General features: G+C 36.1%; 2 protein-coding genes across 4 annotated transcripts in view; one reads left to right on the forward strand and one right to left on the reverse strand.

Annotated features, from left to right (window-relative positions):
* The window catches only part of LOC106880809 (ubiquitin carboxyl-terminal hydrolase 39), a 29,621-nt gene extending 19,876 nt beyond the window's left edge, over window positions 1–9,745 (forward strand). For both annotated transcript variants that reach the window (XM_089355257.1, XM_014930934.3), the window contains exons 10-14: window positions 1,099–1,322; window positions 3,291–3,352; window positions 5,710–5,851; window positions 8,208–8,294; window positions 9,518–9,745. In XM_089355257.1, the coding sequence (XP_089211383.1) occupies window positions 1,099–1,322; window positions 3,291–3,352; window positions 5,710–5,851; window positions 8,208–8,294; window positions 9,518–9,586 (584 nt within the window). In that variant the 3' untranslated portion in view covers window positions 9,587–9,745. The remainder of the gene's footprint in view (window positions 1–1,098; window positions 1,323–3,290; window positions 3,353–5,709; window positions 5,852–8,207; window positions 8,295–9,517) is intronic.
* A 6,988-nt stretch (window positions 9,746–16,733) lies between these two features.
* The window catches only part of LOC106880807 (uncharacterized), a 55,174-nt gene continuing 49,462 nt past the window's right edge, over window positions 16,734–22,445 (reverse strand). Inside the window, exons 18-22 of one of the 2 annotated variants that reach the window (XM_089355259.1) lie at window positions 21,612–21,714; window positions 20,543–20,634; window positions 19,943–20,027; window positions 18,184–18,272; window positions 16,734–16,841 (exon numbers count right to left, since the gene is read on the reverse strand). In XM_089355259.1, coding sequence (XP_089211385.1) covers window positions 16,834–16,841; window positions 18,184–18,272; window positions 19,943–20,027; window positions 20,543–20,634; window positions 21,612–21,714 — 377 coding nt within the window. In that variant the 3' untranslated portion in view covers window positions 16,734–16,833. Of the gene's footprint in view, window positions 16,842–18,183; window positions 18,273–19,942; window positions 20,028–20,542; window positions 20,635–21,611; window positions 21,724–22,445 lie in introns of both variants that reach the window. The other variant, XM_089355258.1, reaches the window with a different exon arrangement.

A 22,445-nucleotide genomic window follows, 5' to 3' on the forward strand; every position in this document is an offset into this window, starting at 1 on the left:
AAAAAAACACGCATTAGCAGAGACGACCTACCTCTCACAATATATATTGGGTTGAATGAATCTTAACTGACCACTCTATCAGCAGCCCCTTTTGTGATTTCAAATCGGACCTATGTTAAATATCCGTTTGACACATTGTTCAAATATGATTTCTAGACTACATAACTTTTTTTACTCCTTTATCACACCATCATCATCGTATGTCTACTTTCCTTGTTGCGTTGAGTAGGTTATCACAGTTCAAGTCAGCACTTATTAGGAGCCATGCTATTCTTAAGCAGATTAGAGAATTATAAGTATCATTTTCAGCTTAGTTTTTGTGGTGGATGCGCTTCCTATCATCAACCACTTCACTGAATGTACTGAGTGCAGTTTATGCAACCAGCATTAGAGAGGTTGTCTTGTTCTTGAGTGATGGGTCATCTTGTCCCTTCACTTTCTCCACCCATTTGCCAACCACTTTACACTCTTTATTATACCACCAGCACTAGAGAGGTTGTCATGCCCTTAGCAAGACAAGACTAAAAGACCCTCTCAAATCTGAAACCTATGCTTTTTTGACTCATTCATCAACTACAATGTACTAGGTGCATTTTGTCATGATACCTTCACAAGAAGGGTTATTTTGTACACCAGAACAAACAATACTCACTGCTCTGAAACCTGGTAGAAGTGAATGGGGGGTATCAAAACCAAGACTTGATGGACTGAGGTTGCAAAAGTGTTTGGGATAGTGAGAGATGGAGAAAGGATGAGGGGGTGAATATAAGGAATACAGAACAGCATTGAATGGATGATAAGTAGGAGATATAGAGTAGGTGACAACTGTTGAGATTATATAGGGACAAAAGGTTCAGCATGACCTATGATAATATGTGTGAAGATTAGTAGAATAGTAATGATAATAAAATAAACAAGAGATTTGTTTATTTACTCAAGGCAACATGTCATGTATAACTTGAGCTATAGCAAATTGGGTATTCAGCCACTATTTGGTTAATAAGATCGTTATTTGGCAATGTTCACCTACGATTTCCAAAACATATTATATATTTCAGTGTCTTCATCTGTCATGTTTTACCATTTTATATTTTACAGAAACGGCAGAAGATACTCAGTTTCTGTATCTGACTTGTGACCTGCCTGCACCTCCACTCTATCCTGACGACTTACGTGAAAATATCATTCCGCAGGTTCCTTTGGCTAACATTCTTGCCAAATTCAATGGCATCACAGAAAAAGAATATAAAACCTATAAAGACTCTACAATGAAGAGATTCAAAATTTTCAAGTTGCCACCTTATATTATCCTCTATGTCAAGGTAAATATTTATTATTCTTATACAAGAATGTTATAGACAGTGACTTCAAAGTTTCAGTCAGCTAAGCCATTATCAGACTGCGGTACATTAGTCTTGCCGTTATATAGTCTCTGTTGAGTTAAAATTATCTTGGGCAGTGGAGTAATTAGGTTTTTGTAGTTGGTTATTATGGAAAGGTATTTTTGAAAAAAAAATTTTAATGATTAAATTTGGGATTATGTTATTGTTTAGAATTTATTCATGCATGTAGAACTTTGTAGACAAGCTTATGGTGTTTCTTTTTTGTTAGGTAGACACAAGGTAAATATCTATTTATCATTACTGGCACACACACTCATCATTATTTATTGTCATTATAACCATTATCAGCATCATCTTCTTTTCTATGTTGACAAGCCAAACGAGGTATTCTATTAGTCTCTTGTCCAGTTACAAATAGCAGTCAAATCTCCATCAAATCACATTCTACTGTCTTTAATGGAAATAGAATAATGTGATACTAGATGCACTGTATTAGGAACACTTAAAAAAGACAGGATGATCGTGGTTGGAATGATTTTCTATAGTAGCTTGATAAAAAAGACAGGATGTCCATGGTTAGAATGGTTTTTGGCTGTAACTTGAACAAAGCTGACCAAGTGTTTATCAACAACAATAATAGCTTTCCTCTATCAACATGCTATCTAATTTCACTCTACTTTGTTAAAAAAAACAAAAACACATTGAAACCAAAAAAAAAAGAAATGTTAAAACCAATTTTAATCTGCTGTCCTTGATTTTGAGAATACGGTTAACCCTGATTGAGTATATACATGACCAAAGATGATTTAGTTGTCACCATCCCGTTTTTTCTTCCTTTCTCATATTTAGTATATCTTTAAACCAGGCCTGGCCAACTCAAATTATATTGTGGGCCACTTCAATCACAGGGAGTTTTTTGAGGGCCACTTGTACACTGACAGAATTGAAAGCATTTTGCTTTCTCATGCTGTTATTACAATAATGAATGAATGATCGTTGATTCAACATGAAATATTATCGTTGCAAAAACTAGTATCTTTCTTCATTACTTTCCATAACACATTTTAATTTTTGATAAAATTTTTTAAATGTTTGTTTAAATAAATCCATTTCAAGAAAGTATCAAGCAAGCTGCAAGATAAAAGTCTGTGGCCTGCAGCCCTCAGGTTGGTCAGCCCTGTTTTAAACCATATTACAGTGTGACTCTTTTTTTAAAGTTGTAGGAAGTGAATTCTGAGAAATTTAGTTATTATTTCTAGCAGGACGAGAAACTCAATTGGGGTTCTTTTGTTGGTGTAAGCCACATTTTATATTTGTTGTTTAACCCCTCGTCAACTCTGCTCAAGCTGATCATCAAAGCCATTCCATTCTAACCATGACCATCCCACCTTCTTTCTTCAGTCCTAGTGTACTTTGAATTACATTATCCAGTATGTCCTTTTTCTGGATTAAGGGAGATTTGGCTACTCTTTCTTGCAGCCAGTGTGACCTTCCTTTGATTCATTAGAGATTGTCCTGCTGACTCATTATAGGCTGCTTTGTTGCATTACTAGAGGCTCAAGATGTAGGACTCTTGAGTGATTTCTGTTTCTTATTACATTATGCAGCTGTTACAATATTATTGTCCACTGTCCAGTCTATTTCTGTATACACCTGTACATCTTGATGATGTCCTCACTGAAATCTGACACGACAGACTTGGTCAGTGGGCAGTTCCTCTGCATTTGTTGGTGGAGTTTTGTAGTTTGAAGCCTCAGCTGGACAAAGCCATGGTGTAACTGGGAAGATGGATTTGTGTGTTTCAGTCATTCAGTCAACTCCCTTCTTGCCACAGGACTGCTTGGTCGGGTTGAACTAGGGTTGAGCAGCAAAATCTACAGTATTAGTCAACAATAGTAGTCATATTTATCTGTGATGCTGATTCTTTATTACTTGCTCTGTTTTCAGCGATTCACTAAAAATTATTTTGTCTCTGAGAAAAATCCAACCATTGTAAACTTTCCTATCAAGTAAGTCACTACATGTCTTTTTCTGTTTGAGCAATTTCTCTCTCTCTCTCTCTCTCCCCTTCTCTCTCTCCATGGTTGTTGGCTAAGTAAAGTACATTAAGCCCAAAGTTCAACTGGTACTTCTTTTGTTGGCCCCTGAAAGGATGAAAGGCAAAGTTGAACCATGTAGCATTTGAACTTAGAACATAAAAGTTAGAAGAAATGCTGCTAAACATTTTACTTGGTGTGGCAGTGCTTGAGAAGACCCATCAAGCTAAGTGAAATTGTAGTCATGGCCAATGCTAGTGTCATGTAACTGGCACCTTTCAAACGTTGGTCTTCACGGAGGCAACGTAGCCGATGCCAGTGGCACATGAAAAGCTCTTTTTGAGTGTTGGGCCTCACAGAAGCAATGATGAATGACCGAGACCTTGGCATTATGTCATGCATGAGAAGAAGACCCATCGAGCCAAGTAAAGTCACAATCATGGCAGATATTGGTGTCATGCAAATAGCATATAAAAGCACCCATTATCCTTTTGGACTGGTTGGTGTTAGGAAGACCATCCAGCTGTAGAAACCATGCCAAATCAGCCTGGAGGCTGGTGCAGCCTTCCAGCTTGCTAGCCCTGGTCAAACCATCCAACCTATGCCAGCATGCACAATAGACACTAAATGATGATGATGGTAACAATTCTATTATCTCACCACCTTTTTGTCTCAATTAATTTTGAAAATAATGAACAATTTTGTAAAATAAACTTTGATGTTTTGAGCATAATTTAATGTAAAATTTTGATGGAAGATTTTAGTTTGATTCACTTTAAAACAAGCACTTTACATCTCAGGACTGGTCTTTGGCAGGTTGGTATCAAAAAGGCCACCTGATAAGTTAACCATTTGGCATGTTTGTCAACGATCTAAGCAAAAGTTTACCTCACATCACATACTCTATTATCTCACTAGAATGGGGTGTTCCACTACTGGAAACATCATCATTGTCTGAGGAGTATGCAGCATTGAAGAGAAATATATATTTTAGAATGAATTTGTCTTATCTGAATTCTATTTTCGTGTTACATGGGTCCTTAAAACTCAATATTTATGTATCAATTGGTCCTTTTGTTTTGCTAATACCAATGCTAGTGTCTGTTATAGTAAAATAGAAACATTTTCTCTTGGAATGTTAAATTTCTCGAGAGAGTGAATTTTTCAAGTTTGCCTTCCTTCAGAACATATTGTTAATAGTGTAGCATGCATAATTTTTGAATAGAAAGAGCAGAGAAAATCATAAATTCAGATTAGCAATGCTAAAAATTGCTAATGACAGCTGTAAACCCATTTTTGATTTGTTATTATGAGAACTTTCCAGAGCAACTAAATGTATAATCCAAGAATTTAACCTTATAATAGAAACATTTCAATCGCTACATATCTTATGATGTGTGGTAAGTAGCTTGTTTACCAACCACATGGTCCTGGGTTCAGTCCCACCACATGGCACCTTGGGTAAGTGTCTTATACCTTGGGTATAGCCTCGGGCTGACCAAAGCCTTGTGAGTGGATTTGGTAGATGAAAACTGGAAGAAGCCTGTCGTATATATATATATATATATATATCTGTGTGTGTTTGTGTATCTGTGTTTGTCCTCCCAACATCGCTTGACAACCGATGCTGGGGTGTTTATGTCCCCGTAACTTAGCAGTTCGGCAAAAGAGACCAATAGAATAAGTACTAGGCTTACAAAGAATAAGCTCTAGGGTCGATTTGCTTGACTAAAGGTGGTGCTCCAGCATCGCCGCAGTCAAATGACTGAAACAATTAAAAGGAGCTGTGCTTAACGGGCTAACAACACACATACACATTTTATGAGAATACATCCATAATTTAGTAAATTGGTTAAGGTTCCTAGGGCTTAACTACTATTTGTGGCATAATTGCATAAAGATGTATGATGTTTGTAAAACCTTCTCATTAACTAAAACTTAACGATAGAAATTTTGCTTTGTTGTTAAATGAATGAAATTACAAGCTCCATTTATCTTCTCCATCAATGCAGTGTTATGATCTATGGCTGATAGAGATCACACACAGATTTATAGCTGACAGAAACTCTGTTAATTTCTTCTATCTATGCAGTCTTAGGATTCAGGACCAGTATAGATCACAATCTACATTAATATACCTCGTCAGTGCAGTGTTAAGACTGAATTTTGATTTACAACTGACAGAACACAATCTTTTTTTTTATCAGTGTAGTGTTATGATTTATGACTAACAGAAGATGTTTATTCAGATTTGTTGTTAAACTTCACTCAAAAAGTAGTTTTCTCTGTTCACAAATACTTTCTCTATATAATTATTATTTCTGTTCTAGAAATATTGACTTTGGAGATTTGCTGACGCCTGAAATACGGGTGAAACATCCCTACACCACATATGATCTCATCGCAAACATTGTTCATGAAGGGGAATCTGGATCTGATAAAGGAACATATCGGGTACACATCTTACATAAGGTAAATTATTATGCATGTAGGTTTTTAATAAGTGTTTAATGACGAAATGTTTTAGTAGGTGTGGAGAGAATACTGCTGTGCTTGATCCAGTCACCATCCTGTACAACTTGCAACAGCATCTAAGCAGTTGCTTGACCTCATAAAAATATTTGTTATACTCTGTCACTCCATGTAATGTTTTTCACACTTCGTTATTCCTTTACTGTAGCATATGTCATATTCAGTTTCTCCATGTAATGTTCATCATTGTTATCATCATCATCATTTAATGTCCTTGTTCTTTGTTGGCATGGGTTGAACTGTTTGAAATGATCTGAGTTCAAGAACTGCAACATGCTCCACTGTCTAATTTGACATGGTTTCTATAGCTAGATGCCCTTCCTGACACCAACTACTTCAGAACATATAATGGTTGCTTTTTTCATGCCTCCACCTCAAGTGAAATCACCTTGCAATGTGTAAGACTACAAATGTCGAGAGAGGTGGCTTCATGTTTGGAGAAAGGGCTATAGCAAAATAGGTTTATTGCACTAGAGGGTCCACATGGTTACTCACATTATAGAAAAATGAGTAGGGATGGTCAAGGTGGAGCAAAGAAAAAATAAAAATAGGGGTGATGAGGCGTCTGTGTGAACTCTCAAGGTAGAAGATAAGCAGAAGTGAATGGGGGCAGAAAAACCAAGAATGTGAGCAGAGATCGCAAAAGTATTTGGAAGAGTGAGAAGTGGAGAAAAGATGAAGGGGTGAATACAGGGTGTCCACAAAGTTTGGGTACATGGGATTAATACATACTTTAAGAAATTATTATTTCTTATATTTGATTGTTTATGTTATGATCTTATTTACTCCATGTACCCACATGGGGATTAACACATACTTTAAGAAATTATTATTTACTCCGTGTACCCAGACTTTGTGGACACCCTGTATAAGGAATGAGGAACAAGTGTTGAATGGATAAGTTGGGAATATTGGGAAGAGTAGGTGACGACTGTAGGGATTGGAGAGGGATGAAAGGTGGAACATTACCTGTGATAATATGTGTAAAGAATAGAATAGTAATGATGATAACATAGACAGGAGAAAGATGAAAGAGATGATAAATGTGGGTAGGCTGCAAGAGTGTGGGGGGAAGGGAGAGGCAGTCTTAATGCATAGGGGGGGTGAGAGACATGGAGTAGGTGACAGGATTTAGTGGTTCAGGAGGTGAGGAGGGGTTCAGTATAAAATGTGGGTGGGAAGGACAGTATTAAGGATAAGGAATGGATATCAAGTGAAATGGTTTCGGAAGTGAGAAAAACTGCAGTTAGATAGATGAAGGGCGGTGAGGGTCTCTTCAGGGGAGAATTGGGCAAAGGTCCTGGTGTGCAGAGTGGGCCAAAAGTCACGCACCCAAACAATTTACATGCTATTATTATTATTATCATTTATTTTATTCATCATGTACAAGTACATGTGTATTCATTATTTTTTATTTTATTCAATTTTAGCAAAATTGAAGCATGTCTGACAATACTGGAGTTTATTGGTGCGTCACTTTTGGCTCACCCTATATATATATATATATATATATATATATATATCATCATCATCATCATCATCATTTAACGTCCGCTTTCCATGCTAGCATGGGTTGGACGATTTGACTGAGGACTGGTGAAACCAGATGGCTACACCAGGCTCCAATCTGATTTGGCAGAGTTTCTACAGCTGGATGCCCTTCCTAACGCCAACCACTCAGAGAGTGTAGTGGGTGCTTTTACGTGCCACCGGCACGAAGGCCAGTCAGGCGATACTGGCAACGGCCACACTCAAAATGGTGTATTTTATGTGCCAGTCCAGGAGCACTGGCAATGATCTCACTCAAAAATCCTACGAAGGCCAGTCAGGCGGTACTGGCAACGGCCACGCTCAAAATGGTGTATTTTATGTGCCACCCGCACAAGAGCCAGTCCAGGGGCACTGGCAACGACCTCGCTCGAAAGTCCTTACACATGCCGCGGGCACAAGTGCCAGAAAGGCGATGCTGGGCACAGGTGCCATCACAATTTCGCTTTCGCTTGCCCCAATAAGTCTTTGCAAGCTGAGTTTCGTGTCCAATGAAGGAGACGATGTTGGCATGCATACCCACACACACTAAAAAAACACTTCCAGAACTTAGTTTTGCCAAGTTGGGTAGGTCTTCTCAAGAACTGCACATCACTAACCATCCCAGTCTTTTTTGTCATCTCTGTTAGGTTCAGGGTCCAGAAGTCAGCCTTCAACATACTCTGTCATACCTTGCAAATCTTCATGTCTGTTTAAAACCCTTCAACATTGTGGATTTAAATAATGACTCTTATTTAATTCCCTTCAGGGAACTGGGAAATGGTTTGAGCTTCAAGATTTACATGTTGCTGATATTCTACCTCAAATGATTACTCTCTCTGAAAGTTATATTCAGGTAAGCTTGTCTTCCTTCCTACTTCCCTTTGAAGTCTCTTCCAATTCATACAGATACTCATTTCCCAGGTACTTTATCAATAATAATTCAAGTGCAGGCGTGGCTATGTGGTTAAGAAATTCGTTTCGCAACCTCACGGTTTTTGGTTCAGTCCTACTACAGAGCACCTTGAGCAAATGTTTGCTACTATAGCCCCAATCCAACCACTGCCAAGTTCATTGAGTGTGTTCGTGTCTGTGTGGATACACTACTGGACTATGTTAATCATTGTGCAATGATTAATACCGAAATATTTAATTAATTTCCATTATTCTTTTGATATTGATACCAACTCATGACTTACCCTCATATAAATACACTGCTATCTTTTCTTTCACGATACTTATGCTATCAAATTTAAATACTAATTAATCCAATTATACAATTAAATTCATATATCTTGCTGCAAAGTTGAGGAAACATACCTAATTAGAAAAATATTATGAAAAACTAGCAGGTAGCTAAATCTGTATATATTTCTAAATATTTCACAATAAAGGTAATTATTTAATTAATGAAAGAGAGGGTGGATTGAGTTGATAGGGTAATGGAGAACAAATTAAGAGGTCATTTGTTCATATTAATTTGTGGTCATTGAACATAATGGCCCAGGTTGGAACCCATCCATAATAATAAATAAATTGTTCATAATCTGTCTATGACCAAAATATCTAAGAACCAGATATTCTAGTTCATCAATAATATGTACTACAGTTGTAACTCAGTGCTTTAAGCAGTAGCATAGTATGGGTAGCTGTAGATTGTTGAGCAGTTGGTTGTACCAAGTTAATTTGATTTGTAGTGTACACTTACATGATAGCATTGAATGGACTCTACCAATCAAAATTACCTTGGATACACTACATAGAGAGGAATGAACTCTACCAAGTTGGCTGCCCTCATACTCAGTGATGTTGCTACCTTCTAATATATAAATAAGTTATGGTAAATTTAGAGATCTTTTGTGCTTTTTGGTAGAATTATGTCTTCCATTTATTAAACACACATGCACAAGAAGCTTTCTGCAGTTTCCCTCTACCAATTTCACTCACAGGTCAACCTGGAGCTACAGAAAACTTATCCAAGATTACTTGTATTGTGAAACCAAACCTGAAACCATGCCAAATTAAAATATTTTATTAATTATTACTTTTCACTTTCTTGTGTATTTTTTTTTTTTCCAGATTTATGAAATTCGAAGAGATATCCCTAATCCTTTGTATAAAAAAGATCCTGACATGGAGACAAGTTAGCTGCCTCTCAGTAACAGTATCTTATTACCATCCATCATCATTGACATTCATCTCAGTATATTTCTTTTGCAAAATATTCATCTTGCCAGAAAACATATTTTATATACATCACTAATGAAAGTAATTCAATAAAATATCATCACTTTTGATTGTCACTCACTTATTTATCTTTGTTTATAATTCCAAATCATTTAATGTATCTATAAATAGGTACAGGCATGGTTGTATAGTTAAAGAAATAGGTACAGGCATGGTTGTATACTTTGTAATAATGTAGGTTTGGGTTCAATGCCAAAGTGCAGCACTATTGACAAGTGTCTTCCGTAGGCTTAGGCCAACCAATTACTTCCTTGTGAGAGTATTTGGTAGATAGAAATTGTACAAAGCCTGTCACGCTTGTGTGTTTCTTCATGTTTTTCATGCCTGAATATATGTTTATATTCTGTTCTTAAGTAGGGACAGTGTCATCAACAAATCCTCTGGTAGTTCTACACTCTTAATGGCAAGTGCAATTAAAAAACTGTCTAACTTAAAAACACATAAGAATTGCTGAGAAGGCAACTAACTGTAAAATTATGCCTAAATCTTATGTTTTCATCTTACCCATGCTAGCATGGAAATATAGACATAAAATGAACCAATGATATTTATGGTTTTCATTCATTTGTCGCTAATTCCAAATCATATAAGTATCTGCAGTTTATTGTTCTCATTTATGTTTCTATACATTATTTACATTTGACGGATATTTGTCCTCATCTTTTTTGTTGTTAACACAACGTTTCGGCTGATATACCCTCCAGCCTTCGTCAGGTGTCTTGGGGAAATTTCGAACCTGGGTTCTCATTCCTAACGATGTTACTATTATTATATTATTATTATTACTATTATTAATCAGGTCGCTGCCGTGAATCGAACTCGGAACCTTGGGGTTAGTAGCCCTCGCTCTTAACCACTACGCCATATGCCCGTGGTTAAGAGCGCGGGCTACTAACCCCAAGGTTCCGAGTTCGATTCACGGCAGCGACCTGATTAATAATAGTAATAATAATAATAATAATATAATAATAGTAACATCGTTAGGAATGAGAACCCAGGTTCGAAATTTCCCCAAGACACCTGACGAAGGCTGGAGGGTATATCAGCTGAAACGTTGTGTTAACAACAAAAAAGATGAGGACAAATATCCGCCAAATGTAAATAATGTAAATAATTCCTCATCTCTTAAATATAGAACTGTATGTTTCTATAGTTTATAATTCCCAGTCTATACTTTATAGTTCTTGATCGTTTATTTATCTGTAGCCTATAATCCCCAATTAATCTACTTCTATCTATAGTTTACAGTCCCAATAACTAAATGAAGCTTACAGTTCCATAGTTCCTGTTCATTTATGTATCTGTAATTTATAATCTCCAATTATTTATCTATTTATAGTTTAAAGTTTAGAATTGTCTACTGATCTGCTGTTTGTATTTCTCCATCATTTATCTATGTATAGCTTATAGTCCCCAATTGTCTCTCTATAGATTACTGTCACAATATTTTGTGTATCTGTTGTTTATACTTCTCAATTATTCATATATCTATAATTTATATAGAGTTCTCATCTATGTGTCTACCTGTAGTTTGTAGTCCCTGTCACTTATCTATAGTTTACAGTTCTTAATCATTTATGTATCTATAATTTATACTGCACAATCATTTATGTATTTTATTTTTATGTGTTTGGTTATCACAACAGGTCGTTGAAGTGTGAAATATACTATATCTTTATTTACAATGTTTTCATTCGTAAGTTATAACAAATATTATTGTTTATTAACTAAAAGCTATAATGATAATCTCGTTACTTATAACTTAATTATAAGTATTTATCACTAAGCATAAATCTTAGTTTAGGCTGCGTCAATGTTATGATGTATCATACCAAGACGCTGAACGTGCGTTCATTACGTACATGTATGTTGAAGATTTAGATTATATTTTTTTGACCGTTACACATAAAAAAATACAGTTTCATTAATATACAGAAATAAATTCAACAAGTTGAAAGAAACGAGAAGTAAAAGGAATTAAGTTTCTACATTAATTTATTATATACATTTTTTTACATTTATAGAAATTTAGAAACCAAATCAATTCGTCGTAGAGAATTACGAGTTAAATTTTATATTAACTAATTTCTCATTCTAACTATAAGGTTTCACGACAATTCAATATTGTCGGATTTGAGTATTGAACATGGCATATATATTAGCCTATACTCAAAAGGGTGAGTGTCGTGGACTTTAGTAACATCCAACGATCACTGGAGATTTTGCCGAAAATCAGGGATTTTGTAACTACTCATACACGAATCATAGAACCGTAACCCCGTGAAAGATTTCTTCAACGAAGTTCATAATTCGCATGTGGGCAGTAATTTTTAACCAATGAGAAATCAATAATTTCTCATGTTCAGGCAAACAAACTTACATTCTCTCTCCGCCTCTTATGAGTTTGCTACATTATCATCATCATTGTTGTTATTACCTTTATATGTCCACTTTCCATGGGTTGAATGATCATCTCACTTCTATTCAGTTCCACTTTAATGCTACTACTCCCCTAAGCTTGTCCATGGGACTTTGCCTCCCTTATCCATTTCCATTTGACATGATTTCTATAGTTGGCTGTTCTTTCAAACAGCAACCACTTTACCAAATACTAGGTGTAGTTTTTTTTCTCTTGACACCAACACCAGAGAAGTTGTCATGCTCTCGCCATGACTAAGAAGACCCCTTCTCCCTATAATGTCTCCACATATCTGGTAACCACTTTACCAAGTGTATTTAGTGCATCAGCAACACTAAAGAAGTTCTTATATCCTTACTGAAGCAAAACTAGGAGTACTCTCAACCTTATGTCTCCTTGTGTCCACCACTTGACCAAGTGTACTGGATGAACTTTATCATAACACCAGTACTTGTGAGTTTGCTGTGTCACAGGGCATCATTGTTCTATGTTGTCTCCATTCATTCAGAAGAGAGAGCATTTGCAAAAGAGGGATGTGGGTGAGAAGGAGGTTATTAGCAGAAGTGCAAGGAGAAATAGGATAGTGCTAGAGGTGTAATGTGTAGTGAAGAGAGAAAGAGAGTAGTAGCAGATAGAAGAGAGAGAGAGAGCTACTGATAGATGTAGGAATGATGAGTGAGTATGAGGATGTCAGTTAAGAGTGACCCATGGTAGAGGAGTGGTGGTTAATGATATGGAAGGGGGAGGTAGTGTGAGTTAGTATGGAAGATCATTGGTGATGGATAGTTGAGATGGCCATGGAAAGAGAATGATAGATGTGGGTGAAAGAGAGGGAGTAATAGTGATAGTAAACAGCTTAGGTGGGGGCAAGTAGACGGCTGATCAGATACTGACATATGAAGCGGTCCTTCCGTACTCAGACATCATGATTCAGAAGAGGGAGTAACATGATATGGGTGGTGGACAGATATGCATCTATAGTTCGTCACTTCTAATCACGTATCTGTCTATAGCATACATTTCTCAATGTTTGTATTTATCTATATATAGCTTGCAGTCCTCAATAACTGGTGTATGTAATTGTAATTCATAGTTCTCAGTAATTAATGTATTTAACTAGTTTATAGTTCTCAGCCATATATCTACCTGTAGTTTACAGCCCCCAGTCATTTATCTTAAGGAATGAAGCCAGTATGCTCTGCTGGATGTGTAATGTCAGTGTGAATACTCGACAGAGTGTAAGTACCTTGAGAGAAAAGTTGGGCCTAAGAAGCATCAGATGTGATGTACAAGAGAGATGATTGTGCTGGTATGGTCATGTGGCGAGAATGGATGAGGATAGCTGTGTGAAAAAGTGTCACACCCTAGCAGTTGAAGGAACATGTGGAAGAGGTAGACCCAGGAAGACCTGGGATGAGGTGGTGAAGCACGACCTTCAAACATTAGGCCTCACCGAGGCAGTGACTAGTAACCGAGACCTTTGGAAATATGCTGTGCGTGAGAAGACCCGGCAAGACAAGTCAGACCATAACCCGTGGCCTCTGCCAGGGGTGTAACCAGCCCACTCATGCGTACCTTTCCTTCATTGGACACTAAACTCTGCTTGCGAAGACCTGTTGAAGCAAGTGAAATCGAAATCAAATCAAATTCGCAAATTCGATGACTGGCATCCGTGCCAGTGGAGCACTAAGAGCACCATCCGAGCGTGATCGCTGCCAGAGCAGCTGACTGGCTTCTGTGCCGGTGGCACATAAAATGCCCCATTTGAGTGTGATCGTTACCAGCATTGCTGTACTGGCATTAGGAAGGGTATCCAGCTGTAGAAACTCTGCCAGATCAGATTGGTGCCTGGTGTAGCCATCTGGTTCGCCAGTCCTCTGTCAAATCGTTCAACCCATGCTAGCATGGAAAGCAGATGTTAAATGATGATGATGATTTATACCTTTAGCAATCAAATGTAATGCTTATTATATACAATGTTTTTTTTTAATTAATCATGCATTATCTATTAGCTTTGAGATTTTTGAGGATGCGATTGTTTATTTTTAGAATGTATTCATCTGTCTGAATGTTTTGTTGTCCCTTTTTTGTATCACCTAACTGTCTGGATGTTTTGCGTTCTTGTCCCATTTTTGTATCTTTATAAATATATATATATATATATATTATCTGAGTTTGTATGATTGTGTATAGAAGAATATATCAGTCTATGAAATTCCAACTTAGTCTGATTTTCACATTTTGTTATTTGCAATTTTTACAATTTTACAATATTGAAATAAACTAGTACTTCCATGCATTATGCAGTCATCAGGTTTATGTCGTGGCTGTCATGTTCCACAATTGACAACAGTTATCAATTGTGGAACACAATTGTCACTACATACGAAGGGTTACCCGAAAGTAACAGGAAACGTTTTCTGTGGGACAAGCCTGTTGTGGTTCAGGCTTCTACTGTTAGAAACCACTTGATGCAACCCTTGGGCATCAGTCTGCTGACTGGTGGCATCATGTGAAATTGTACTGTCACATGGTGCATTTTTGTTTTGAAATGCTTCTCCCCTGTTCATCGATTTTTGTGATGGCTGAAACAAAGGAACAGCATGCTTCCGTGAAATTCTGTTTTCTGCTGGAAAAAAACAGTGGTCAAAACAGTTGTCATGCTTCAAACAGCTTACAAGGATGCTGTCATGAGCAAAACACAAGTTTACACATGGTTTTTCATGCTTTAGGACTGGTCACTTGTTGCTTGAAGACCAGCCTTGTTCAGAGTGACCATTAACATCATGAAAATTCATGAACTGACCTTGGAGGACTGACTGTCACCAAACAATTGACAAACTTATTGATGTGACTCGTGTCCTGGAGCTCCTGCCAATGAATTTTGAGCAAGGAATTGTGAATGGAAAGAGTTGCAGCAAAATTTGTGCCTAACTTGCTCAAAGAAGATTGAAAGCAGTCATGACTGAATGTGTGTCGTGAAATGAAAGAACATCTGGTGACGAAAGGTGGTGTTATGGCTACAACCCAAAAACGAAGCAGCAATCAAGTCACTGGAAGCATTCAATGTCACCATGACCAGTGTCAAAATAATGCTGATTTGTTTCATTGATGTGAAAGGAATTGTCCACACAGAAAATTAGTTCCTCCTGGTCAAACTGTTAACCAGACATTTTACTTGGCAGTTCTGAAACATTTGCGATATACAGTGAGATGAAACCATCCCAACCTGTGGCAAAATGGAGAGTGACAGTTTCATCACAACAATGCACCTGCACACACCACCTTGAGTGTGAGATAGTTTTTGACTAAACATGGCATGACCCCACTTGCTCCCTGCAATATTTTTTGTTCCCTTGAATGAAAAAAGTCCTTAAAGGAAAACATTTTGCAGATGTGGAAGAGGTGAAGTAAAAATGAAGGCAGTGTTAAAAGGCATTACTTCGCAAGAGTTTCAGGACTGCTTCAAACAGTGGAGAATGCATCTGGACTGATGTATTGCTTGAAACGGAGAATACTTTGAAAAGGATAAAAGTATAAACATGCAAAACTAAGTGAATTAAATAATATTGCAAAATTCCGGTTTCTTTTTGGTACCCCCTCGTAAACCTGATGATTGCATAATGCATGAAAGCACTAGTTATTTCAGTATTGTAAAATTGTAAAAATTGCAAATAATAAAACATGAAAATCAGACTAACTTGGAATTTCATTGCTTAATATACACACACACATACATTATATATATATATATATATATATATATATATATATATATATATATATATATACAGTGTGTAGGAAAATGCAAATTAAGCATTGTGATGATATCTACTGAGTAGTGCTCAGAGTGAAGGCGCATGGCTCAGTGGTTAGAGTGTCGATCTTACGATCACGAGGTTGTGAGTTCGAATCCTGGACCGGGCTGCATGTTGTGTTCTTGAGCAAGACACTTTATTTCACATTGCTCCAGTTCACTCAACTGTAGAAATGAGTTGCGACGTCACAGGTGCCAAGCTGTATCAGCTTTTGCCTTTCCCTTGGATAACACTGGTGGCATGGAGAGGGGAGGCCGGTATGCATGGGTGACTGCTGGCTTTCCATAAACAACCTTGCCCGGACTTGTGCCTCAGAGGGTAATTTTCATGACCGAAGGGGGTCTCAGCAGTGCTCAGAACTGGTGCCACTGGCATCAAAAGTTTGCTATAAGAATAATCCCTGTCAAACTGATATGAAAATAGAAATGCAGATAGATACAAGCTTAATGTATATATTTACATGTATTCTATGTAAATATATGCGTTAAGCCTACTTGTGTTTATGTGCACTTACATATGACATAGTGAAGAAAGAATCACTAAGTAAATGATTGGTGTAGTGGAGGTGGGAGTGTAAAATTGTTTATTAGACACCATCTGCATGATGAGTGTTTATTTAGTTTGTTATACTCATTTTCTGTGAAGATTGTCCTTAGACTTAGTAGAAAAAAATTGATTGCATCTGTAAAAAGTATTAGATGTCAAGTCCTTTGCATTGACAAAAATGTATTAAATGAGATTCAGTAAGAAAATTAGTGATGAAACAGAAGATTTACATTGAAAACAATTGAAACAACAACTCAAATACAGATGCATTTAACCAATTGTTTTATTATGCAGAACTTTTAAAACAATAATTTCTTAAAACAGGTTTGCTGAAGATAGTGCTGTCATCACGTTTTAAGATTTATTCATTTTTCTGCAAAGAAAAATTTTTTTTTTAATTAAATATTAAAAATATATATATTCAGAATGAGTTGTTACTTTGATATGTCTATGTGGACTATTCCAGATTTCTAGGAAAATTTTTACATGTCTCCAGGCACAAAAAAATGGGAAAATACACAAAGGTGCACCTAAAAATGACCTAATTGAAAACCCCTACCTGGAGAGACTAAATGTAACAAATAATGCGACTAAATATCTGGCAGAGATTATTTTTAAAATGAGAATATCTGAAATAAACTCAACTGCTCTCACAAATGAGAATACTAAAAATGAACCTGACCACTCTCAAAAATTAAGTAAAAAAACAGCATAAATAACCCAAAATCCTTGTTCGGTACCTGATGGACACCAATGGTAGTCATGAAATGTGAAGATGGCTGTAGAAAATTTAGCAGCAGTAATAAATAGCTTAACCTGTCTAATACAAGGTTACTAAATTCACTATTCAAAATAGTTTCAAAGGTGGTGGTAATAATGATAAGTTCTACTCAGGAATTTTTAAATACATAGCATGAGACATTTTGGTTTTCTCTTGTCTTAAATTCCAGCCTTCCTTTAGTATTCCTGTTGTTTTCGATTGATGCATAAATATATGTTTATACATAAAAGACACCATTTCGAGCGTGGCCGTTTTCGTGCGGGTGACACGTAAAAGCACCCACTACACACTTTGAGTGGTTGGCGTTAGGAAGGGCATCCAGCTGTAGAAACTCTGCCAAATTAGATTGGAGCCTGGTGATGCCATCCGGTTTCACCAGTCCTCAGTCAAATTGTCCAACCCATGCTAGCATGGAAAGCGGACGTTAAACGATGATGATGATGATGTATGTATGTATACTGTAAAGTGTTAATATGTATGTATAATATATAATATATATATTATAAAAGTGTTATTTAAATTCTGAACGGTTTTGTTGCCATTTGTTTATGTAGTTTGATTTCTTTATCCATTAGTTTCTGCTAAGATAGAGACACGAGTAAAATTAATAATAGACAAATGAAAATAAAACTTTGGAAACAACCTAAAGGGAGACAATTGAGAAAGACTTGAAAGTGAACATAAGATTGTAATCATGTAAAGTAAAGTAAATATAACAAATAATCCAGAATCCTTGTCCGGTATCAGATCGATCCCAAAATCTAATTAGTTCATGTCAGTCAAGAGGCCAAACATCCTGAAAGTTTCATCTGAATTCATCCAGCGGTTCTTGAGATATCTTGTCCACGGACAAACAAAGAAACACAACTTAAATCAAAACCTCAGCCCAACAATTGAAACCAATAAAAAATAATTAAAGAATACTAATATTTACCACAGTATTTTTCCATCAATTTATCCTGAGCATCCATCAAGCCTTTGCAGTCAGTGTTATCAAAACATTTACGATATTTCGGATGGTACCTGGAGAAAAGAACAAAATAGTTATAAATTTCTATAGGTGCAGGTATGGCTGTGTGGGAAGAAGTTTGCTTCCCAACCACATGGTTCGAGGTTCAGACCATTGTGCCACTGCATGGCACATTGGGCAAGTGCCTTCTACCATAGCCTCAGGTTGACCAAAGCCTTGTAAGTGGATTTGGTAGACAGAAGCTGAAAGAAGCCTGTTGTATAAATGTGTGTATATATCTGTGTGTGTGTGTTTGAGTCTGTGTTTATCCCCCACTACTGCTTGACAACCAGTGTTGGTGTGTTTATGTCCCTGTAACTTTGCAGTTCAGCAAGAAAAGACTGATACAATAAGTACCAGGCTTAAAAATACAATTACTGGGGTTGATTCATTCAACTAAAGGTTTTTCAAGGCCGTGCCCCAGCATGGCCGGTCTAATGAGTGAAACAAGTGAAAGATAAAAGATATTATTTATACCATATTTTGTAGCATACAAGTTGAATATTTCAGACCAAAATTTAAAACCAAAAAAGTAAGTCAATGTATATTCCAAGACAACTTTGGAGGACCAAACATTTCATGTGAATTAGAACAGGATTTTAAAAGATAGATTGTTTCATAGTTTACAGAATCATTTGGAAGGACATAATTTTCGCAAGCCAGGAGAAGGTTGAAACTGTCATTTCAGAGTTCTTCGCTTTGAAAGCAAGAGAGTTTTACGTTGATGGGATTAAAAAGCTTGTAAATAGATGGAAGGAAGTCATAGATAATCAGGGGAAGTACATTGATGATTAAATTTCAATTAAATATAACATTTGATCTCTTGTATTCTTTATTCAAAATTCAGACAGAACTTATGGGATAACCTGATACATTACAACCATGACCCTCCCATCTATTTTTCAGACCCTGTTACCCCATAAATATAGCACTCAGTCTGTGCTCTATTCATTGAGACCTTTATTTCACTGGCCCACTGAAAGAACTTCAATACCAGCAAGATCTCTATCAAATCACAATCTACTGCCTTAAATAGGAAGGATACATGAAATGTGATGTTCTCAAGAAAAACATTAAAAGATTTCTGCTGTCTCAGATTGAAAGAGTACGATGTGTTATGTGGCACTTTCCCTTCAGCCATATTGTGATGGCAAACACCTTTTTAGTCTGCTGAACTGAAATTTCAATTTATTTAATAATCCTGTTATCAGAGTGTTACTACCACAAGTATCCATGTATATTAGTTTTAGGAAGCTATGTTAAAACATGTTCAGATCAATATATGATCTGTCTGCTTGTATATACAACTTTAATCAAGTACCCAGCATCCAAAGCTGTTCTATTGACGATTATTCCAGCATTTTCTCAAAAAGGATATATCTAGAATCACAATATCCAATGTGCCATTGCCTTTTATAAAAGCAGTAGAATGTGATTTTTAAGGATATTTCGCTTCTATTACTTGAAGGTCAAAAGACCACATAAAGGTTCCCTTACTGGCTTATTACCATGGCAGAAGAAGAGACAAGGAGTCTGAGTGAGAGATGAAGGATGTGGAGAGGAGGAGGATAAAGAAAACGTAGGTTAATAATTAGCAGGTAGTTGTAAGGCTTTGGTGAATAAAAGCTTATATAAGAAGCAGATGACAGGCTTCATCAAACTGAGTAATTTTAAATAAACTTACGAGCAGTAAGAACCATTATTCTTTATCATATCACTGTGTACTTCAAGTTTGCATGCTACCACCTTAGTGAGTTCACATTTACCCTCTGAAAAACAGAAAAGAATAGGTAAGTATAACACTAAACCCCGCTTTAAAACAAAAGCCTGCTTTCTCATGCCCATTGCTAATGTGGTGTACTGGATGGCACTAGATTTAGAAAATTCAGTTTACAAAAATCTTCCTGCAATACAAATTAGTCCCCACTGGGAATATTCTGAAGCACCCCCAGGCACCAAAGTCTGGCAAGAGGCCAGTGCTCCTTACTACTTGTAGAAATTGAACACATAGGTGAATCTCATTGTCCATAGCAGAATGAATGGAGACAGTGACACACAAGAGCCATAATGTAATCTGTGTAACCACATTTGCAAGATTAAACACGGCCTCTTGCTTCATATGAGGGTCTATCAGTCACCATGATTTAACTTTATTTTTATTAATGTCAAGCAAAATAAATACTCAATATATTAAAAGCTAATCATATTCAATCGGCAAAAACTTTGCAATACACATAATCTGACCCCACACCCACCCTGCCAAACTCTTTTATTCCTTACTTACCACAGGCTTCCTTTGTGGCCTTAAATAGACCACCATATCTTCGTAATTTGCAGTGAGACAGGACAAGACACTTTGCAATATCAAAGTAGACCCTTAAACAAGACAGAAAAAAAAACAATATAACATACATACATGTGTGTGTGTGTGTGTATTAACGGAACCCGATAAGCTAGCTTTCTCTAAGATGGCCATGAAACTTTAAGTTGCATAGGGCTGTTCAGATTTCTTGAAGGTGGACAGATAGATAAATACAAAATAGATTGGCTATAGAAAATGAAGGTGAAGATAGTGCCAATTATTGTTGGTTCCTTGGGAACAGTATCAGAAGGCATCAAGAAGAATTTAAGGGAAATTGGAATAGAGTGCCCAGTAGAACTGTTACAAAAAGTTTGCCTCCTTGGCACGGATAGAATAATCTGGAAAGTATTAGATTGCAGAAAAGATCAAATAACTTACTTGGACATCTAAGTAATGGAAGTAGTCCCCTACATAGTTTTGGTTCAAATTGAAAGTGTGAAACTATTTTCACTTTCTAATGAAACCTCATCGTTGTAGAGCAAGGTTTTTCAAATAATTATAGCTGGTTGTTCAGATAACATAGAAAATATGTAGATGAAAATAAAGTTTATTTGGTAGGCAGAAGATTACTGAATCATTTAATACCCCATATATCAAAATCAGCAACTTAGTTTTCGAATGCATAAGGAACAAATATGTGCACTCTCTCTCTCTCTCTCACACACACACACACACAAACATACACACACACACACATACACACACAAACTCTCTTTTATAGATATTTATATATTCATACAAACATATATTCATATATGCTTATATATATTGCATGCATTCTGTAAATACACACTGTAAATAGAACACTAGAAATATTAAAACTTCTCTTAAATCCAACACGAAATTTTTATGTTTTTCATGACTGAATTCCATCGATGGAATTTTGCATCTCTAGTCACACATCAGCCTCTTCTTTATAAAAGGGATTCAAAGAATTGTATAAGAAAGGGAACATAAATAATACCTGTGAGTGCTTTTAAGATATTCTTACCTACATATCTTCTTTTTACTATCCTTGGCTTGTGACAAGTATCTAAATTTCGACAGGCAAGTCTTTTCTTGTTCCTCAGAACACGTGTCAGAATCTTCGGTACCTACAGAATCTTTAGTGTTCAAAGGAAGAAAATTCAAGAAGTGGTTGAAGAATTTGATTCAAATTGATAAGTAATATCAAAAAAGAAATCATATCAAAATTCCAAAGCTATTATAAAATAATAAAAAAATGAAATGAAATAATCAGGTAGGGCAGAACACCATAGAAAAGGAATAAAATAGCTTAATCACTTAATATATATATAATATATAATTAAGATTCAATTGGAGTAGGTACTTAAATTGAGGCACCAAGCCAGATTGGTATAGTCCACACAGCTCGAAGGTAGGTGAAGAAAAAGCAAATAAGTAACAAGGCTGTAATGTACTGATACCTGGACATCTTTCTTACTTATTTGCTTTTATATGTATACATATATATATATATATATATATATATATATATATATATATATTGGTAAAAGTTTTTATTTTTCATTTCCTTTCGAAATTATCCCTAATTTTTGTGGTATGTAGTCTTTTGCTGCTATTTCTAGCGGGTAGATGTCCTATTATAGGCATCTCTACATTTTAAATGAATAATACATAGTCTATTGACTGTGTTTTTACTCTCGCTAGACCACTGGTGGTAAATAAAATTTCTAAAATTTTTTTTGCTACCCTATAATTTATTAATATATATATATATATATATAGATAATATCGAAAAGTTACAATAAGTGCTCGACACTGCATTGGTGAATAAATGTTCTTTATTCATGGGTTAATGAGA

The sequence above is a fragment of the Octopus bimaculoides genome, chromosome 7 (assembly GCF_046866305.1).
Source record: "Octopus bimaculoides isolate indiv1 chromosome 7, ASM4686630v1, whole genome shotgun sequence".
Taxonomy (NCBI): domain Eukaryota; kingdom Metazoa; phylum Mollusca; class Cephalopoda; order Octopoda; family Octopodidae; genus Octopus; species Octopus bimaculoides.